General features: G+C 27.6%; 1 protein-coding gene across 1 annotated transcript; it reads right to left on the bottom strand.

Annotated features, from left to right (window-relative positions):
• Positions 1-6302: 6302 nt before the first annotated feature.
• On the bottom strand, positions 6303-23946 carry LOC145271339 (uncharacterized). The gene is made up of 2 exons (XM_080126886.1): positions 23623-23946; positions 6303-8200 (listed from the first exon to the last, which is right to left on the bottom strand). The coding sequence occupies exon 2, from the start codon at positions 8110-8112 to the stop codon at positions 7078-7080; it is 1035 nt and encodes a 344-aa protein (XP_079983012.1). The 5' UTR covers positions 8113-8200; positions 23623-23946; the 3' UTR covers positions 6303-7077.
• Positions 23947-24194: the final 248 nt, after the last annotated feature.

Here is a 24194-nt window from a genome sequence, read left to right as displayed (position 1 = left end):
TTACTATTTTAAAACATTATTATTTTAAAACATTATTATTTTAAAACATTATTATTTTAAAACATTACTATTTTAAAACATTATTATTTTAAAACATTATTATTTTAAAACATTACTATTTTAAAACATTACTATTTTAAAACATTATTATTTTAAAACATTATTATTTTAAAACATTATTATTTTAAAACATTACTATTTTAAAACATTATTATTTTAAAACATTATTATTTTAAAACATTACTATTTTAAAACATTATTATTTTAAAACATTATTATTTTAAAACATTATTATTTTAAAACATTATTATTTTAAAACATTACTATTTCAAAACATTATTATTTTAAAACATTATTATTTTAAAACATTATTATTTTAAAACATTATTATTTTAAAACATTATTATTTTAAAACATTATTATTTTAAAACATTACTATTTTAAAACATTACTATTTTAAAACATTATTATTTTAAAACATTATTATTGTAAAACATTATTATTTTAAAACATTATTATTTTAAAACATTATTATTTTAAAACATTATTATTTTAAAACATTATTATTTTAAAACATTACTATTTTAAAACATTATTATTTTAAAACATTATTATTTTAAAACATTATTATTTTAAAACATTATTATTTTAAAACATTACTAATTTAAAACATTACTATTTTAAAACATTATTATTTTAAAACTTATTATTTTATAACATTATTATTTTAAAACATTATTATTTTAAAACATTATTATTTTAAAACATTACTATTTTAAAACATTACTATTTTAAAACATTACTATTTTAAAACATTATTATTTTAAAACATTATTATTTTAAAACATTACTATTTTAAAACATTACTATTTCAAAACATTACTATTTTAAAACATTACTATTTTAAAACATTATTATTTTAAAACATTATTATTTTAAAACATTATTATTTTAAAACATTATTATTTTAAAACATTATTATTTTAAAACATTACTATTTTAAAACATTACTATTTTAAAACATTATTATTTTATAACATTATTATTTTAAAACATTATTATTTTAAAACATTATTATTTTAAAACATTATTATTTTATAACATTATTATTTTAAAACATTATTATTTTAAAACATTAATGTTTTAAAACATTATTATTTTAAAACATTACTATTTTAAAACATTATTATTTTAAAACATTATTATTTTAAAACATTATTATTTTAAAACATTATTATTTTAAAACATTATTATTTTAAAACATTATTATTTTAAAACATTATTATTTTAAAACATTAATATTTTAAAACATTATTATTTTAAAACATTATTATTTTAAAACATTATTATTTTAAAACATTATTATTTTAAAACATTATTATTTTAAAACATTATTATTTTAAAACATTATTATTTTAAAACATTATTATTTTAAAACATTATTATTTTAAAACATTATTATTTTAAAACATTTCTATTTTAAAACATTATTATTTTAAAACATTATTATTTCAAAACATTATTATTTTATAACATTATTATTTTAAAACATTATTATTTTAAAACATTATTATTTTACTATTTTAAAACATTATTATTTTATAACATTATTATTTCAAAACATTATTATTTTAAAACATTACTATTTTAAAACATTATTATTTTAAAACATTATTATTTCAAAACATCATTCTTTAACTATTTTAAAACATTCTTATTTTAAAACATTATTATTTTACTATTTTAAAACATTACTATTTTATAACATTATTATTTTAAAACATTATTATTTTAAAACATTATTATTTCAAAACATTATTATTTTATAACATTATTATTTTAAAACATTACTATTTTAAAACATTATTATTTTAAAACATTATTATTTCAAAACATCATTCTTTTACTATTTTAAAACATTCTTATTTTAAAACACTATTCTTTTACTATTTTAAAACATTATTATTTTAAAACATTATTATTTTACAAGCTTATTATTTTAATATTTAAAAACATTATGTTACTATTTTAAAACATTATTATTATTATACTAGTTTAAAACATTATTATTTTAAAACATTATTCTTTTAAAACATTATTCATTTACTATTTTAAAACATTATTTTTAAACATTAATATTTTAAATCATTATTATTTTAAAGCATCATTCTTTTACTATTTTAAAACATGATTTTAAAACATTATGATTTTAAAACATTATTCTTTTACTATTTAAACTTTATTATTATTATTTTCTATTTTAAAACATTATTCTTTTAAAACATTATTATTTAAAAAAAAATATTCTTTTACTACTTTAAAACATTATTATTATTTTACGAGTTTAAAACCTTATTATTTTAAAACATTATTCTTTTACTATTTTAAAACATTATTTTTTTTAAACATTATTATTTTACTATTTTAAAACATTATTATTATAAAAGATTATTATTGTACTAGTTAAACATTATTATTTTAAAACATTATTATTTTTAAACATTATTCTTTTACCATTTTGAAACATTATTCTTTTAAAACATTATTATTTTAAAACATTAATCGTTTACTATCTTAAAACATTATTTTACTATGTTAAAACATCATTATTTTAAAACATTAGTCTTTTACTATTTTTAAACATTATTATTTTTAAATATTATTATTTTACTATTTTAAAATATTATTATTTTACAAGTTCAAAACATTATTATTTTAAAACATTCTTTTACAATTTTAAAACGTTATTATTTTTAAACATTATTATTTTAAAATATTATTATTTTACTTTTTTAAAACATTATTTAAAAACATTATTCCTTTAAGACATTATTGTTTTACTATCTTTAAACATTAATATTATTTTACAAGTTTAAAACATTATTATTTGTAACCATTTTTATTTAAAAATCATTCTTTTACTATTTTACAAAATTATTCTTTTACTATTTAAAAACATTATTATTTTAAAACATTATTATTTTAAAATATTATTATTTTACTACTTTTAAACATTATTATTTAAAAACAGTATTATTTTACTATTTAAAATATTATTCTTTTAAAACATTATTCTTTTACTATTTAAAAATTTTTTTATTTTAAAACATTATTATTTAAAAACATGATTATTTTACTATTTTAAAACATTATTATTTTAAAACACTATTATTTTAAAACATTACTCTTTTACTATTTTAAAACATTATTATTTTAAAACATAATTATTTCCAATCATTATTATTTCACTATTTTAAAACATTATTATTTTAAAACATTATTATTTTAAACATTATTCTTTTTAAACATTATTATTTTAAAACATTATGATTTTAAAACATCTTCTTTTGCTATTTTAAAACATTATTCTTTTATTATTTTAATACATTATTATTATTTTACTAGTTTAAAACCTAATAATTTTTAAACATTATTCTTTTACTATTTTAAAAGATTATTATTTTAAAACATTATTATTTTAAAACATTATTCTTTTACTATTTAAAAACATTATTATTATTATTTTACTTGTTTAAAACATTATTATTTAAAAACATTATTATTTTAAAACATTGTTCTTTTACTATTTTAAAACATTATAATTTTAAAACATTATTCTTTGAAAACATTATTCTTTTAATATTTTTCATCATTATTATTATTAATATTTCATTAGTTTAAAAAACCCATTTTAAAATATTCTTTTTCTATTTTAAAACATTATTATTGTAAAAAAATTATTATTTTACTATTTTAAAACATTATTTTAAAACATTATTATTTTACTACTTTAAACATTATTATTATTATTATTATTATTATTTTACTAGTTTAAAACTAATATTTTAAAACATTATTCTTTTACTATTTTAAAACATTATTATTTTACTATTTTAAAATATTATTTTTTTAAAACATTAATATTTTAAAACATTTTTCTTTTACTATTTTAAAACATTATTATTTTGAAACATTATTATATTACTATTTTAAAACATTATTATTATAAAACATTAATATTTTGAAACATTATTCTTTTATTATTTTAAAACACTATTATTTTAAAACATTATTCTTTTATTATTTTAAAACATTATTATTTTAAAACACTATTATTTTAAAACATTATTCTTTACTATTTTAATCATTGTTATTATTTTAATAGTTTAAAATATTAGTTTTAAACATTATTCTTTTACTATTTTAAAACATTATTCTTTACTATTTTAAACCATTATTATTATTTTACTAGTTTAAAACATTATTATCATAAAACATTATTATGTTACTATTTTAAAACATTATGATTTTAAAACACTATTATTTTAACACAGTATTCTCTTACTAGTATAAAACATTATTATTTTAAAACAGTATTCCTTTACTAGTTTAAAATATTATTATTTTACTTGTTTAAAACATTATTTTTTACGAGTTTTAAAGCATAATTAGTTTACTCGTTTTAAACATTATTATTTTACTATTTTAAAATGTCATTATTCTTTTACTAGTTAAAAACATTATTATTTTACTAGTTTCAAACATCATTATTTCACTAGTTTAAAACATTATTGTACTAATTTAAAATATTATTATTATTTTCTATTTTAAACATTATTACTTTACTATTCTAAAAACATTATTATTTTACTATTTTAAAACATTATTTTTCTATTTCAAAACATTCTTATTCTTTTTATACTTTAAAACACTATTATTACTATTTTAAAACATTGTTATTTTACTATTTTAAAACATTATTATTTTACTATTTTAAAACATTATTATTTTATTATTTTTTAATATTATAATTTTACTATTTTTTAAAATTATTTTAAAACAATTTTTTACTATTTTAAAAACATTATTATTTTAGTATTTTAAAACATAATTATTTTACTATTTTTAAAACATTATTTTACTATTTTTAAAAACATCATTTTACTATATTTAAACATTATCATTTTACAATTTTAAAACGTTATTATTTTACTATTTTAAAACGTTATTATTTTACTATTTTAAAACGTTATTATTTTACTATTTTAAAACATTATTATTTTACTATTTTAAAACATTATTATTTTACTATTTTAAAACATTATTTTACAATTTTAAAACATTATTTTACAATTTTAAAACGTTATTATTTTACAATTTTAAAACGTTATTATTTTACTATTTTAAAACATTATTATTTTACTATTTTAAAACATTATTATTTTACTATTTTAAAACATTATTTTACAATTTTAAAACATTATTACTCTACTATATTAAAACATTATTTTACTATTTTTAAACATTATTATTTTACAATTTAAAACATTATTTTTTACTATTATGAAACATTAATATTTGACTATTTGTAAACATAATTATTTTACTATTTTTAAAACATTATTCTTTTACTATTTTTAAACATTATTATTTTACTGTTTTAAAACAGTATTCTTTTAATATTTTTAAACATTATTATTATTTTAAAACAATTTTTACTATTTTAAAAACATTATTATTTTAGTATTTTAAAACATTATTATTTTACTATTTTTAAAACATTATTCTTTTACTATTTTTAAACATTATTATTTTACTGTTTTAAAACAGTATTCTTTTAATATTTTTAAACATTATTATTATTTTAAAACAATTTTTACTATTTTAAAAACATTATTATTTTACTATTTTAACATTATTATCTTACTATTTTAACACATTATTATTTTACTATTTTAAAAAATTGTTAATTTACTATTCTGAAACATTATAATATTATTTTTAAACATTATTATTATTTTAAAACAATTTTTACTATTTTTAAAAACATTATTTTACTATTTTTAAAAACATCATTTTACTATATTTAAACATTATTATTTTACTATTTTAAAACGTTATTATTTTACTAGTTTAAAACATTATTATTTTACTATTTTAAAACATTATTTTATAATTTTAAAACATTATTACTCTACTATATTAAAACATTATTTTACTATTTTTAAACATTATTATTTTACAATTTAAAACATTATTTTTTTTACTATTTTTAAACATTAATATTTGATTATTTGTAAACATTCTTATTTTTCTATTTTAAAACATTATTTTACTATTTTAAACATTATTTTACTATTTTAAAACATTATCTTACTAATTTAAAACATTATAATTTTACTATTTTTAAACATTATTATTATGTTAAAATATTTATTTACTATTTTAAATCATTATTATTTTATTATTTGAAAACATTATTATTTTATATTTTAAAACAGTATTCCTTTATTAATCTTAAACATTATTATTATTTTAAAACAATTTTTACTATTTTGAAATATTATTATTTTACTATTTTAAGACATTGTTTATTTACTATTTTGAAACATTATTATTTTAATATTTTATTTTGTTATCTTTTCCTGTTCAGCTTTATTAAAGCCAAAGTCGTTTGAGACCGTGACAACAATGTTTTTTTTAAATTTTAATTTTGTTAGTTTAAAGAGATCAACGGGCTTGCTCCTGGAGCTAACACTTGATTTTTTACAATTTAAATTGATATCTGAGAGCTCCTCTTTTAAGAATAGCTGCTGTTCCCTTTATGGCTGCTATCTGTATTTCCTTACCGCTTGGTTTTCCAGAGATTGCTTCTAAGTATTTCTGAAGGTTTTTTTTTATTAAGCCAGTTGCTCCTATCATAACCGGTATAATGTTTATTTCTTTCAGAGACCATGTTGTTTTTAGATTATTTTTTAGGTCCTGATATTTTGTTATCTTTTCCCATTCAGCTCTATTAAGGCCGAAATCATTTGGGACTGTGATATCGACAATGAGCGCAGTTCTTTCAAGCTTGTTCTATATTACAATATCTGGTTTGATGGCCTTGTCTTTTATTATCTGCCCGCCTGTTTGTCACGTTTCCATTTGATATTATTGGTGGTGGTTCATGTTCCTAGATGTTCGTCGATCTGTCAAGTTAAATCTGTCCACAGATCTTCCAATGGAAGTATTTACATACTTTTTTGTGGCAGGCAGTGTAAAGATCATTTGCCAATAAGCTTGGGCATGTAGACATTAGATGGCTTCAGAGTGTAGCTTCATATGTATTTGTAAATTAGATTTTCTTGAAAATGCTGAGCTGCAGACATTACATATATATGGTTTTTCACCAGTGTGTGTTCGTACATGTGTTTTTAATGTGGATTGTTCTGAAAAAGCTGAACCACACACTTCACAAGCAAAAGGCTTTTCACCTGTATGTGTTCGCATGTGGTTCTGTAAGGTGGAATATCTCGAGAATGAAGAGCCACACACTTCACAAAAATAGGGTTTTTCACCAGTGTGTGTTCGCATGTGAATTGTTAATGAGGATTTTCCTGTAAATGTTGATCCACAGATTCCACATGCATAGGGTTTTTCTCCATTGTGTCTTCGCATATGTATCGTTAGTTTGGACTTCTGCGAAAATGCTGAACCACATACTTCACAAGAATAAGGCTTTTCCCCTGTGTGTGTGCGTATATGGATTGTGAGATGGGATTTCTGTGAAAATGCAGAGCTACACACTTTACAAGAGAAGGGTTTTTCACCAGTGTGCGATCGCATGTGGATCTTTAACGTAGAGTTTTCTGCAAACGATGACTCACATACGTCACAGGTGTAAGGTTTTTCGCCTGTGTGTGTTCGCATATGATTTTTTAAATGAGATTTTCGTGAAAACGCTGTGCCACACACCTGGCACACATGAGGCTTTTCTCCGGTGTGAAGTCGCATGTGAACGTTTAACTCGCAGTTTTGTGAGAATACAGAGGCACACACTTCACATGAATAAGGTTTTTCACCCGTGTGTTTTCGCATGTGGATTTTTAAATGAAATTTGTCATAAAATCCTGCACCACAAACTTCGCAATCATAGGGTTTTACTCCACTGTGAATCCGCACATGTCTTTTTAAATAAGATTTTTGTGAAAATGCCGAGCCACACACCTCACAAGGATAAGGTTTTTCTCCACTGTGTGATTGCATGTGTATTTTTAACCTTGATGAATGTGAAAATGCTGAGCCACACACCGCACAAGCATGAGGTTTATATGTTGTAGTTATTTTCATTATGAATTATATATGAAATATTTTAATAATATATTTTTTATTTACCATCAAAGGTACTTTCATTTCTATTGATTTTGATCCACTGTCCCTGTGAATAGAAAAAAACTAATTATGATAATAACCAAATGTAGCAGTTTTAAACATTCAAGTATCCATGCAAATGAGCTATCCTCTCTAACAGTAACAAGCATTTGAAATCTCAAATATTCTTACCCATGCTATGACATTGAAAAACAAAAATTATAAAATACTATTTCTGCAAGTTACCTAATATGCACCAAAAAATAATTTAGAATCCTATAGACAATAAACAATCCATAACCTGTATAAATGTAAAATCAGAAGTTTACTCTAATCAAAAAGTCATTTATTTTTTAAATATTTAATAAGCAAAAGGTTTTGGTTTTAGTTTTTATAATTTTATAATTCTGTTAAATAATCAAAACTTTGTGAGTCTACCTACGGATTTGAGAATATATTTTATATATATATATATATATATATATATATATATATATATATATATATATATATTACAAGCCTCCACCCCTTGGAAAAACTTCAGATTAACTACGAAAATTGCCACTTTTACATCTCCAACATATTTGAAAATAATTTCTGACGAGGACGCATCACAGAACGTCTGAAACGCGCGTAAAAACGATTTCAATGACTTAAAAACATTATTACAATGACCCAAACATAATTCTCAATGAAAAACCAAGACACGGAATAATAAAATAATGTTAAAAAATACACATTGTTGGTGACTACTCCCTTATATATATATATATATATATATATAATCGATGATGGAATAAAACAAACTCAAATTTTGATTTTGATTTTGTTTTTGCTTTGGAAACTAATTTATAATTTACAATTAATCTTTACCCTCAATATTTATATAGCTCTAGGTTAAATATACCTATCGAGTTTATTATATATCTACTGTACTATGAGCAATGCTCCTTTAAAGTATTAATACATTACATTGATCTTTGTTCTTCTAGACTTCTGGTCTTTCTCACTCTCTCTGTCTTTCTCTCTCTATATATAAATATATGTATACATATTGGCTCTATCTTGTATATCGAGCAATTCTTATTTAGGTGGGATTTTTTTTTTTTACATGGAGGTGACCACTTATCAAGGCCAGGAGGCCACGCAGGGATAAGGGTTATTGCGTGTACAGTAATCAATGAGATAATATTGTAGTAATCATTAGTATTGGAGATTTGATAGAGTGTCTTACTTAAGGGGGTGGTTTGTCGGGAATTTGTTTATGCTGGACTTGAAGACATCCAAGTTTCTAGTCAGGTAGGAAACAGGCAAACGGAAGAGAGTTCTACAGTTGTGCACTTCTGAGAAAGAAGCTCTGCTCATGGAATCTACGTTTGGATTAAGGCACATATAAAGAGTGGGGAAAATTATTGACAGTAGTTTCAGCCAGACGGGTGTTTCTCGAGAAAGATTGGTGAGGGGGGGACGAGAAATTGAAGCTCAGATGAGCACTTGACATGGAAATAACGATAAAACAAAGACTGGCTCGCAACGTCTCTTCTGTGGGAGAGAGGTTGCAGGGAATAGAAAAGGGCTACAAAGTCTATTTTGTACTCTGTCAAGGCAGGATAGGTTGTTTTTAGCAGCTCCTGTCCAGATGTGGTAGCAGTACTTCATCCTTGGACGTACTTGGCTTTTGTACAGATAGAGAATTGCATCAGTAGTGAGATATCTTCTGGAGCAGTAGAAGGATCCCACCATTTTCCCAGCGTCCTTGGCAACAGACTTGATGTACGTGTTCCATTTCAGATCAGGAGTAAAGGTTAAACCCAGAAGCTTGTCAAAACATGGAGCCTCCCCACGACGAGAGCCATTCATTTCAATTGAAGCCAGATGGGGATTAGAGCGTTGATGATGTAAAGATAGAAGCTTGGTTTTGGATGCATTAAAAGTGACCAGCCACTTCTTCCTCCACTGTACCACACGTTCAAGATCAGAGGAGAGAAAATTAGAAAGAACTTTATCATTTACGGCCTTTGATGTGTTGCCATAGATGGTCGTGTCATCAGCATAGATGTCAACAAATGATTTAAGTATGTGTTTTGGGAGATCATTGATGTAGATCAGGAAGAGAGTTGGGCCCAGGATGGACCCCTGAGGGACTCCAGCATAAATACTGTTGTGGGCCTCTGTGGGATAATACTTATAGAATATTATTACCAGTAATATCTTTTAAATCTTATAATCACAGGTTTCCATACAAGCTGATTGTTGGAGAATTTTATTCTGAAGTATATATATATATATATATATATATATTATTAACAGATTTTAGTTATATCGCATATCCGTCCATATTTTCATGAACAAACCAAAAACCAGCAATGGCGACGCTAGGACAAATCTGTTCGTAGGTACAACGCAAATGAACACATAACAACTTCAAATCCCATTTCTTTAGATGCACACATCATTAGAATAACTCACACCTTACTTCAACAAAGAACACCGCCACAGAAAGCTGCACAGCAAAAGACAAACCCAAAATACAAAACACAAATGCAACTCCTAAGCATATAAACACCAATATATAATTCACATAACAATGCAACCGTACAACACTGACTAGATTACATTCACAATTTTATTAACTTCAAATCGATATAACACATGCATACATACACAAAACAGACGGTTCACTACAACACATTATATCACAATAAACAAACACAATTAAGTAGGCACCACCAAAAATGGCCGAAAAATCAAGTTGTTGTTGTTTTTAAAACAAAATTACATTTATTAAAATCCATTATTTCTGAGTAACTTTTTTTTCCAGAAAGATAAAACCCTGAATTTTATTATATAGAAAGCAGAATAATGTAAAACTTTTTCTACTATTTTTAATTAAATTTTAAATGTTAAATTTTCCCCAAAGTTAACAATTGGCGTTTTTTGTTTTGCACAAAAAACGTATATAAATAGTAAAAAAAAAAGGTTTTTGAAATAATTAATTTATTTCTTGTCTAACTAAGATTTAGGGTGATTTTCTATGAGAATATTCAAAAATATTATAAGTACCTGGATTTCAAATAATTCCACTTATTCATACAGGCAACCAGTTACTTCGAGTCGATTTGATTACTGTTTAAAGTCAGTCAAGCCCAGAGACAGCCAGTCAACCAGCATGGGATAATTATCGGCTCTGTCGGACCCCTCCCCCCCGACGTTAAACCTATGTTTGCGCACATCATCCATCAACCTCTCCACGTGGAAACACCAACAGCGAGAATTAACACTTACATTCTCATTTCATCCTGAATCATACTAGCGCCCAACTTTTCTCTCCTAAGAAGTTACAAACATTAACTTTACACCAAAAACCTTCTTTCCTGAACATTCTCACATCCTTACGAACTTTGAACACTTTGTTTGTGTTTACTGTCTCGTTAAGTTTGTTTCTTTAAATAAACGATTGAGAAATCAATCATTTTAAAATTTAAAAACATATCGTTTGTCTGTTTCCTTCTCGCCACCATACGCTTATGCAATTTTATAACATACTCTTCACTAAATAATATTATGTCACATGTATTTCAAGTAATGGAATACCTATTAGCCGCCCCGCTCGATGTTTGGCAGGAAATTTGCACGCCAAAAATGGCGCCTTCTTCACCCAAGATGAAAGCCAAAATGGCGTCTTCTTCCCCAGGTGTAGGGAAGGCCACTTTATTTTGTAAACTGTGCCAAGCTACAGATCATTCAATCAAGAACTGTAGTAAGCAAGTTCGTTCGAAGCAAAGTGTCAAAGGGCTAAACAGTTAAAGTTATGTACTCGGTGTTTGGGTGAGCACGCAGAGGCATCTTGACATGGTAGTAAGGGATTTCCTTACCCATGTGCAATATGTGGGTTGAGAATCCATTTTACCGTCATTTGTCCCAAAGGAAATAAATCCTTTGTGAGCCGAACAAGATATCCCGAATCACTGAATAGTATTTTTCCCGTCATCAGAATATCTATGAAGGCACATGGACGACCAGTATATTTCTTCTGTTTATTAGATACTGGGTCACAACATACGCTTTTCACCCAGGAAATTCTTAGTAAATTGTGTTCTGATAAACCCATAAACCACAAGAAGGTTAATATGGCGGTGAATACGCTTATCTGGAGTGACTCCTTAACATTGAAGGAGTACTATATATCGATCAAATTAGGGAATCAAAATCCCTTTAAATTTGTGGCTTTATTCTCCCAAAATTTGAATTTAAAATTCGAAGTGGATAACTTCGATAAAGTTGTTGATAACTTATCTCAGGAAGGTTTCCGGCTATGTCCCGGATATAAGAATTTGAATGGAACCCACCTTATGGGGATGATTGGATTAGACCTTCTGGGCAAGTTAAATGATCTCAAGCAATACATAAACTAATATAAAAGAATTTTTGTCTAACAATAATATTTTATAAAAATAATTCATCTACAATTTTCTAAAAAGGATTAGAGTTATCCTACATATTTTTGAAAATTCATTTTATTTTAATAAGTATTAAACAAAAACTGATTATTTTTAATATTTAATTTTAAAAATAGAAAAAACAGAAGGGAGTATACGAATTCTTGCTTGAAACTTGGAATTTGGTGGACTAATTTTATACCCAATCATTATTAAACTCTTACAAAATTAAGTTTTTAATGATTTAAATGGAAACAATACATAACAACACAACATAAAAGAATATAATTTTTGTTTAACAGATATTTTATAATAATTTATATTTCTACAATTTTCTACAAAGGGTGTAACATAGTTACATCAGCATTTAGGTAAGTGTGTACGCAGATGTATGAAAGTTAAATCTTGCCAGTAAGGATTGAGGACATGCGTTGCATGGAATAAAGTGATATGAGAATGATACAATTTTAACGTTGTTCGAAAATCAACGCAGTTTTCAGTCGCAAAGCAGAAAAAGAATAGAAAAGAACTTCAACTCGCTTTTTGTTTTGCACAACGACATTTATTTCCTCATTTGTACAGTCGTTGTTGTACGCTCTTCGTATCTTCAAAAGATTTCATGTCACGTCATGGACTCAAATGCATATATAAAAATTTCCCTGCAACCTCTTTTCTACAGAAGAGACGTTGCAAGCCTGTTTCTGCTTTATCATCATTTTCATGGCAAATGCTCATCTGTGCTCAAATCTATGGTCTCCCCAGGCCTAACTTTCATGGAAAACACTCGACTAGCTGAAACTACTATCAATAATTTCCCCCACTCTTTATCTGTGGTTAAACCTAAGTGTAAAATCTTTGAACAAAGCTTCTTTCTTAGAACTGCATGCCTCTGTGCCGTTTTCTTGCTTTCCAACAATATGGTCGTCTTCAAATCCGATGTGAACAAATTCTTGATGAGCCATCCTCTTAAGTATCGTATATTTCAGCGTATATGACCACCCATAAAGTTAAAAAGATCATCTTTAAAAACCAATATTAAGATACTGAGTGTTGCAATCTCTAGCCTAGGCTAAACAAACATGGTTTTGTGATTTAGAAGTCGTCTTATACAAGCGATTTCTGATAAATTTATTAAAATTTGCTCCAATTTTGTACCTCGTCTTATCTGACGGTCGCCTTATACGTCAAAATATATGGTAATCTAATTCACCAAATTTCCACTACTAACGATTACTACATTTTCCCATTGACTACTGTACATTCATTAACCCTTATCCTTGAGTGGTCTTCAGGTCTTGATAAGTGGTGACTACTTTGTAAAAAAAAAGAAGAAAGAGAAGTAAAAAGGAAACAATGCGTAGCGATTGGGCAAGTTACATTCGGTGAACATGTGAGGCTTCTTTTTCCTGCTACTCCTTTAAAAATTAGGGAGATTTACAATATGTTTGTCTGGTGCTGTTTACTGACAGCTAGTAGTTTTGAGCGTGTGAAATGAACAAAACAAATACCTATTCATTTTATTTATTGTGGACTATTATCGTTATCTTTCTTAGTTGTTGTCTCACAATGTTTCAGCCAACTACTCCTCTGGCCTTCGTCAGGTGGCAACCACAACGAGATAGGAACTCTGAATCTTCTAACTGCATTCTCAGCAATTACTGCCATCCATATAGTTGATGTCCTCTCACCACATTTTTTTGGCTAAGTAAGACTCTGGCTGGCTTTGGTTAGGATTGAAATCGCTATCTTCAGACAATTCTCACCTGGAACCGATGAGGATAATAGTCCGCAATAAATAAAATTAATAAATGATACTCATCTCAATAATGAATTCCAGTTAAATTATATAAAATAAATACCTTTTGCCTTTGTGGTGAAATTCTCATTTTCTTTGTGACAATATTTACAGATGTAAGAGCGTCACTGACGATGAGTTAGTAGCAGCAGCAGCAGCAGACATATGCAAATGACCAAGCCAGCAGAGGAAAAAAGTGCATGCATGTTCAGAGAAGCGTACGCTTGAGAACTGTTCAAGACATAGAGCATTCAAGATATATTCAAGACATGAGAGAGCAGAAAAAGGACATGTTATCAATATGAGAGCAGAAAAAGGATGCGTTATCAATACGAGAGTAGAAAAAGGATGCGTTATCAATACGAGAGCAGAAAAAGGATGTGTTATCAATACGAGAGCAGAAAAAGGATGTGTTATCAATACGAGAGCAGAAAAAGGATGCGTTATCAATACGAGAGCAGAAAAGGATGAGTTATCAATACGAGAGCAGAAAAAGGATGCGTTATCAATACGAGAGCAGAAAAAGAATGCGTTATCAATACGAGAGCAGAAAAAGGATGTGTTATCAATACGAGAGCAGAAAAAGGATGTGTTATCAATACGAGAGCAGAAAAAAGAAGTGTTATTAATACGAGAGCAGAAAAAGGATGTGTTATCAATACGAGAGCAGAAAAGGATGCGTTATCAATACGAGAGCAGAAAAAAGCAGTGTTATTAATACGAGAGCAGAAAAAGAATGTGTTATCAATACGAGAGCAGAAAAAGGATGCGTTATCAATACGAGAGCAGAAAAAGGATTTGTTATCAATACGAGAGCAGAAAAAGGATGTGTTATCAATACGAGAGCAGAAAAAGGATGTGTTATCAATACGAGAGCAGAAAAGGATGTGTTATCAATATGAGAGCAGAAAAAGGATGCGTTATCAATATGAGAGCAGAAAAAGGATTTGTTATCAATACGAGAGCAGAAAAAGGATGTGTTATCAATACGAGAGCAGAAAAGGATGTGTTATCAATACGAGAGCAGAAAAAGGATGCGTTATCAATACGAGAGCAGAAAAAGGATTTGTTATCAATACGAGAGCAGAAAAAGGATTTGTTATCAATACGAGAGCAGAAAAAGGATGTGTTATCAATACGAGAGCAGAAAAGGATGTGTTATCAATATGAGAGCAGAAAAGGATGTGTTATCAATATGAGAGCAGAAAAAGGATGCGTTATCAATACGAAAGCAGAATAGGATGCGTTATCAATATGAGAGCAGAATAGGATGCGTTATCAATATGAGAGCAGAAAAAGGATTTGTTATCAATACGAAAACAAAAAAAGGATGCATTATCAATACGAAAGCAGAATAGGATGCGTTATCGATATGAGAGCAGAAAAGGATGCGTTATCAATATGAGAGCAGAAAAAGGATGTGTTATTAATACGAGACCAGAAAAGGATCCGTTATAAATACGAGAGCAGAAAAAGGATGCGTTATCAATACAAGAGCAGAAAAAAGAAGTGTTATCAATAAGAGAGCAGAAAAAGGATGCGTTATCAATACGAGAGCAGAAAAAAGATGCGTTATCAATACGAGAGCAGAAAAGGATGTGTTATCAATACGAGAGCAAAAAAGGATGCTTTATCAATACGAGAGCAGAAAAGGATGTGTTATCAATACGAGAGCAGAAAAGGATGTGTTATTAATATGAGAGCAGAAAAAGGATGTGTTATTAATACAAGAGCAGAAAAAGGATGTGTTCTAGAGACAAGTGTTGGGAGAACTACAGTTCAAGACACATACGTGTTGTCAGAGCAGCGATAAAAAAATCACATAAAGCCGGAAAAAAAGAAATTTGTTAAATAGAAAAAATGTTTAAATCTAATATATGTATGGCTATATGTCCATCTATCAGTCTGTCTATCGGTCTATCTCCATATTTTCAAATTCTATTTCCTCTGAAACTAAAAATCACAAAGTGGTGCTAGGGGCCTCAAATGCTTGGGGGTGGGGGTTACGGGCTGTTCTTATATGAGTCTCTAGCCAGTCAAAATTGTTAAGGGGACAAAAATGGGTCAAAATTGAAAAAAAATTGTAAAAATTTTGTACATTCATCTTAGTTTATTTTTCATTTTTAGTTTTTTTTTGTGTCTGTATTTGTGTCATGTTGGTACAGTGGTAATGTAACCAGCATTGAATGCTACAGTTTTGACCATTACAACTTTGAATGCTACAGTTTTGAATGCTACAGTTTTGAATGCTACAGTTTTGAATGCTACAGCTTTGAATGATACAGTTTTGAATGCTACAGTTTTGAATGCTACAGTTTTGAATGATACAGCTTTGAATGATACAGCTTTGAATGCTACAGCTTTGAATGCGACAGTTTTGAATGCGACAGTTTTGAATGCTACAGCTTTGAATGCTACAGTTTTGAATGCTACAGCTTTGAATGATACAGCGTTGAATGCTAGTTTTGAATGCTACAGCTTTGAATGCTAGTTTTGAATGCTACAGCTTTGAATGCTACAGTTTTGAATGCTACAGCTTTGAATGCTAGTTTTGAATGCTACAGCTTTGAATGCTACAGCTTTGAATGCTAGCTTTGAATGCTACAGCTTTGAATGCTACAGTTTTAAATGCTACATCTTTAAATGCTACAGCTTTGAATGCTAGTTTTGAATGCTACAGCTTTGAATGCTACAATTTGGAATGCTGCAGCTTTGAATGCTACAGTTTGGAATGCTACAGCTTTGAATGCTACAGTTTTGAATGCTACAGCTTTAAATGCTAGTTTTGAATGCTACAATTTTGAATGCTACAGCTTTGAATGCTACAGCTTTGAATGCTACAGATTTAAATGCTACAGTTTTGAATGCTACAATTTGGAATGCTACAGCTTTGAATGCTACAGTTTTAAATGCTACAGCTTTGAATGCTACAGTTTTAAATGCTACAGCTTTAAATGCTACAGCTTTGAATGCTAGTTTTGAATGCTACAATTTTGAATGCTACAGCTTTGAATGCTACATCTTTGAATGCTACAGCTTTGAATGCTAGTTTTGAATGCTACAATTTTGAATGCTACAATTTTGAATGCTACAATTTTGAATGCTACAGCTTTGAATGCTACAGCTTTGAATGCTAGTTTTGAATGCTACAGCTTTGAATGCTACAGCTTTGAATGCTAGTTTTGAATGCTACAGCTTTGAATGCTAGTTTTGAATGCTAGAGCTTTGAATGCTAGAGCTTTGAATACTACAGTTTTGAATGCTACAGCTTTGAATGCTACAGCTTTGAATGCTAGTTTTGAATGCTAGTTTTGAATGCTACAGCTTTGAATGCTACAGCTTTGAATGCTACAGCTTTGAATGCTAGTTTTGAATGCTAGTTTTGAATGCTACAGCTTTGAATGCTACAGCTTTGAATGCTACAGCTTTGAATGCTACAGCTTTAAATGCTACAGTTTTGAATGCTACAATTTGGAATGCTACAGCTTTGAATGCTACAGTTTTAAATGCTACAGCTTTGAATGCTACAGTTTTAAATGCTACAGCTTTAAATGCTACAGCTTTGAATGCTACAGTTTTAAATGCTACAGCCTTGAATGCTACAGTTTTAACTGCTACAGTTTTAAATGCTACAGCTTTGAATGCTACAGTTTTAAATGCTACAGCTTTAAATGCTACAGCTTTGAATGCTAGTTTTGAATGCTACAGCTTTGAATGCTACAATTTGGAATGCTGCAGCTTTGAATGCTACAGTTTGGAATGCTACAGCTTTGAATGCTACAGTTTTGAATGCTACAGCTTTAAATGCTACAGCTTTGAATGCTAGTTTTGAATGCTACAGCTTTGAATGCTACAATTTGGAATGCTGCAGCTTTGAATGCTACAGTTTTTAATGCTACAGTTTTGACTGCTACAGTTTTGGTTTTGAATGTAGCTGATGGCACCCAAATTCTTTTTTTTTACTTTTTAAATCATGACTCTATAATAATATATACGAAATCTGGACAAATAAAAATATTATTTTTAAGTGTATTTTATGCCTAGGAAATGTCGCCCCTCACCCCCACTCTGCTAGTACCAGATATAAAGGCTTCTGTCAAAAAAGAAAGCGTGTCAAGAACTTTTTCTTTTTTCCATTCCTTGCAATGGCATTTTTTACATTTAAATTTTTTACTTAAAATAACTTTTCAAGTCCTCAAATTATTTAGTCCTTAAAATAAAGATTTTGATTGTACTCTTGAAATATATTCTATTTTTATGAGATTTAAATAACATATCTAAAATTTTCCAAGGAAAACAATGGAAATGGTTCCAAATCTCTAAGTGCCATCCTTACCTAAAGGAGTTACGGCAAGATGAACCTCCTTTAAACTTCAAATATATCCCATTTTTATGATATTTGCTATCCTAACCTAAAAGAGTTATGTCGGGGTTGAATCAAGACCGTCTTAAAAGACAAGATGGCCGGTGGGCAAAAATAATTTAATCTGCTGACGTCATCACAGATAGTCCCTTAGTTGCTTGACACCGGTAATCACCGGTAGTCACTCGTGGATATCTCCATTCAGCAAAGTAAGTTTTAACGTGCTCCTCCCCCTGTATTTAACACGATGCAACTATAATTTAATTCAATATTATCATCCTAAGTTTTTTACCATTCAAAAGAAGAAGCTTCAAATAAATTGCTAATATTAAAAAAAAATTTTTTACAGCATACAAAACTAATGAAAATGCGAGACAACATCGACTCTTTAAGACACGTTCTTTTGAAGAGATGATTTTTTTAAGCTGTTGACACACATGTTTTAAAAATCTAGCAAAAATTAATTTTCCTGAAATTTTTCAATATTTAAAAATAAATTATGCTGGCTGATAAAATTTTTAAACTTTTTTTTAAAGCTATAAAGATAAAATTTTAAAATACTTATTTTTATATATATATATATGAAACTAAACTAAAAAAAAAAACGCGCGTTCACTCGTGGTCTTAAAGTTCATTTCAGGTTTGTATTACTGTACACATAGATTCGAAAAAGTTGTCAAAAAACAAATATATAACAAATAAATGTTATCAAAGGCAAGATAAGTTACTTTTCTACCAAACTGGATATATTTTTCGTGTTTTTATTCAATGTAACATGTTTATTCAGCTCGAAAAACATACTGTTTACCGAGGTATTGGAAAATTCAAGATGGCGCCTCACTCCCTCTTTAACACGGTAAGTATGGGAAAAGGTGTTATAAATAAAAAACTAGAAAAAATACTATTAAAAACACGCCGAATATATGTCAAGCTATGTCACGGTAACATATATTGAGCGAGTTTTTAACAGTATTTTATCCAGTTTTTTATTTATAACACCTTTTCCCACACTTACCGTGTTAAAGAGGGAGTCAGACGCCATCTTGAATTTTCCAATACATCGGTAAACAATGTATGTTTTTCGAGCTGAATAAACATGTTACATTTAATAAAAACACGAAAAATATATCCAGTTTGGTAGAAAAGTAACTTATCTTGCCTTTGATAACATTTATTTGTTATATATTTGTTTTTTGACAACTTTTTCGAATCTATGTGTACAGTAATACAAACCCACGTATTTTAACAAACTGAAAATATGGATATAAAAAAATGATTTTGCATGTTATTTTTGTTATGTGGTGAAATAATCTTAAATAAGAAACATGATTTTTTCTTTAGGTTAATTATTTTTTACTGTGCAATATTTCATGAATTTATTAAAAATATTGTTTTTAATTTTGAAAAAATATTGTGGTTCATTTGCATTTAAAAATATTGTTGTTCATTTTGATTAAAAAATATTCATTTTGATTAAAAAAATATTCATTTTGATTTTTTAAAAATATTGTTCATTTTGATTAAAAAATATTCATTTTGATTTAAAAAAAATATTGTTCATTTCGATTAAAAAACATTCATTTTGATTTAAAAAAAATTCATTTTGATTAAAAAAAAATTCATTTTGATTTAAAAAATACTGTTCATTTTAATTTAAAAAATAGTTTAATTTTAATATTTGTTTATTGTCTTAACTCATATCAAATGTTTTGCTTGTGTTCTGCTTCAAATATTCATAATCTTACATGCATAATTTTCATTTAATTATATTAAATAAACTTCAAGTTTACTACAAATCAAATCGTGTTCCTTCACTTTTTTAAAATGTAATTTATAAGTAATTAAAGAACGCATTCTAATCTTTAAAATCTATAATACAACAAAATATTCAATTGCTTATAATACTTAAACAAACAACTTGTGTTTTTTTATTATTTTTTATTATTAATATTAGATGAGTTTCAGTATAAATCATCGTGTTCTTTATTTCAATCCAATTTTGAAGTTTTGTAACGCTGTCTGTAAAAATTACTGTTCATTATTGACAGTTTAAGAGTTCCACATATCTTGCTTGTTGGGACCTCGGCGATGACGTCATTTTTTCAGCTGGCCGGCCATCTTTATAATGAAGGCCACGGTTGAATCCCCTTTAAAATTTCAAATATATTCTGGAAATAAAAGCCTCTGTTCAGTCTTGAAAGACAATGTCCCCCCCCCTGAAAAGGGAGCTATATGTGTAATTGAGGCAAGGGTTGTGTAATATCCGACCACCCCTCTCCTGAATTGAGCTCACTGGCAATTAGAGGTCCAGGACGACTGGAAATAATGCCGAGATAAGCAGAGAACACATACACCACCTCAAATTCCTTTGAATGAACCTCCTTTTAAATTTAAAATGTATCCTATTTCTTTCTTCTTCTTTCTAATTTTTCTTTTCTTTTTTTTTTTTTTGAAAACAGAATAAAAGATTTAAGAAAAATAACATATAACATTACTTTCCAATTGTCTTTCCTTTTCGCTCGTATAACTCTTCCGAAAATCCGATAGGCTCATAAGAGTAGTGGTAGATGGACAAAAATCGGAGGCCTGCAATATAAATGCTGGAGTCCCTCAGGGGTCAATCCTGGGCCCAACTCTCTTCCTGATCTACATCAATGACCTCCCTAAACACATACTTAAATCATTTGTTGACATCTATGCTGATGACACGACCATCTATGGCAACACATCAAAGGCTATAAATGACAAAGTTCTCTCTGATTCTCTCTCCTCTGATCTCGAGCGCGTGGTTCAGTGGGGGAAGATGCGGCTGGTTACCTTTAATGCATCCAAAACCAAACTCCTATCCTTACATCATCAACGCTCTGATCCCCATCTGACATCAATTGTGATGGATTGCTCTCATCTGGGCAAGGCCCCGTGTTTTGACAAGCTTCTGGGTTTAACCTTTACTCCTGATCTGAAATGGAACACGTACATCAAGTCTGTTGCCAAGGTCGCTGGAAAGATGGTGGGATCCTTCTACCGCTCCAGAAGATATCTCACTACTGATGCAATTCTCTATCTATATAAAAGCCAAGTACGTTCAAGGATGAAATACTGTTGCCATATCGAGGCAGGAGCTGCTAAAAACAGCCTATCCTGCCTTGACAGAGTACAAAATAGACTTCGTGGCTTAGTGGGGGATGCCCTTTTCTCTACCCTGCAACCTCTCTCCCACAGAAGAGACATTGCGACCTATCCTTGTTTTATCGTTATTTCCATGGCAGGTGCTCGTCTGAACTCCAATCTCTGGTCCCCCCTCGCCAATCTTTCATGAAAAACACCCGTCTAGCTGAATCCACTGTGAAAAATTTCCCCCACTCTATATCTGTGCCTAAATCAAAAGGCGGATTCCATGAACAAAGCTTCTTTCTTAGAACTGCACACCTGTGGAACTCTGTTTCGTTTGCCTGCTTCCCTCCGGACTGCAACTTGGATGTCTTCAAGTCCAATGTTAACAAATTCCTAATGAACCGCCCCCTTAAGTAAACACTTCATCAAATCTCCACACTAACGTAATGTACTTGTAATAACCCTTATCCCTGAGTGGCTTCCGGGCCTTGATAAGTGGTGATCACTGTGTATAAAAAAACCAAAATAAAAAACAACAAAACTACTTCCGGCGAGTTAAAGTGCACTTGTCCCACTTGATGAAATTAAATAGAGTTATAAATAAAATAATAATGCAATTAAGTTACTTTATTAAAATTCGTTTTTCATAGTTTTCACTTATTTATGCTTACCTAATCTCACCTAACCCACCCCCCACCCGCAAAAAAAGAAAGTAGTTCAACCTCGACTGGAGAATAATATGATATCATTTTAAAGTTAGCAAAAACATATTTACAAATAAAAGGTACAAGGATTCAATTAAGATTAGATGCTTCTATAGTTTATCGCCGAAACTGGAGACGCCATTTTAGTTCTCGCAGCAGAGCTCAGCTGTCGTTCAAATCCGAGGGAGAAATCAGTATTTTAAACTATGGCCTAAGTAGGAAATAAATAAAAATTAAACTAGATATTAATTACTTCCAGAAAGAACTATGAAAAAACGTAAATAAAGAAAGTGAAAGAGAACATATATCCGTAATTGTTTAATTGGAAATGTTTCGATTTAATTAATGAGAACGGGGAAAGTTTTGCATGAAACATTTTTTTTATTATTATTAAAAACAGAAAATAAAAATGACATACTCATAATTGTTTAAATTGGGCGAGCGCCATTTGAAAACCAAAACATTTATTGTATAAAAATTTATCAAAATATGATTGTAAAATCATTTATCGAAAAGTTTGCGTAAGAAAATATAATTTTAAGGTGCTAGTGCAAGTGCACTTACTGATCTGCGCTATTTTTTAAAAATCGTATTTCCAAGTTTAATTAAAGTTTTATGATGTTTTTTTTTTTTATTCAATTCGAAGGTTAAAGTATAGAATAGGTACAAAACACCCTCCCCTCCCCATGTTAAGAATGGCTTTTTAAATAATAACGTTATTATTTCAGCACGGATCAATAAGTGCACTAGTACCAATTTTAATAAAACAATTTTGTAATGAAAGCAACATTGGATTTTTATAAAATAGTTTTTTTTTGTTTTTTTTTTTTAACAAATAAATAATTTTAATGAAACATTTTTTTTTAATTAATGCAATTTTGAAGCGTCAACAACAATATTAATTTAAATGAAACAGAAAAATCATTATCTAGTTTAATTTTCTTATTATTTATTTCATGCTTCGGCCATAGTTTAACATACTGATTTCTCCCTTGGATTTCAAGGTGTGTGAAATAAAATGGCGTTTCCGTTTCGGCGATAAAGTGTAGAAGTACCTAAGATTATTGCACTTACTTTTATTTAATCTTCTTTCGTTTGGGCTTTTGTGTTTATTTATTTATTTACTTCTTTTTTTCTTTTTTTTCTTTTTTTTTAACAGGAAAACAATTGAAAGGTTAGCAAATTACGTGTTACCAATCCCGCAGTCAATATTCAAAATGGTTATCCTCGCAAAGCAACTTCGCAGAAGTTTTTTTTTTTTTTTCTAATCAAAATATAGAGAACCAGAACCTCTTTAAGAACACTGCCTATCCGTTTGGGATTAAAATGAAATTTATTTTTATTTATTTATTTTTTTTTTCAGCATTTTATGATAATTCAGAAGAACGTCTGACTTACTCTGCAGTTAACGGTGTCTGGTCAAATTCAGTTCCTGATATTAAACTTCATCCATAATATAAGTTCCGGCGAGGGTTTCAGTTTCACAAATTAATTCATTTATTTATTTATCAAATCGTTACCTGGAAGTACAGAATAGTTAACAGAACCAGTTATCTTCAAGAAACCAATCCCACTTTGACTTCCGCTTTCTGCTGAACGGAAGCGTGGCCGTTTTATGCCATAAAGTGTCCCTGTTTATTTTTTTT

Source organism: Euprymna scolopes, chromosome 46 (assembly GCF_053919585.1).
Source record: "Euprymna scolopes isolate OS-2025 chromosome 46, ASM5391958v1, whole genome shotgun sequence".
Taxonomy (NCBI): domain Eukaryota; kingdom Metazoa; phylum Mollusca; class Cephalopoda; order Sepiida; family Sepiolidae; genus Euprymna; species Euprymna scolopes.
Note: the sequence above shows the minus strand (reverse complement) of the source record. Positions and strands in the feature narration are given on the sequence as shown.

Coding starts and splice junctions, on each gene's coding strand:
- LOC145271339 (XM_080126886.1), bottom strand. CDS start 8,112: ATGAAAATAACTACAACATATAAACCTCATGCTTGTGCGGTGTGTGGC.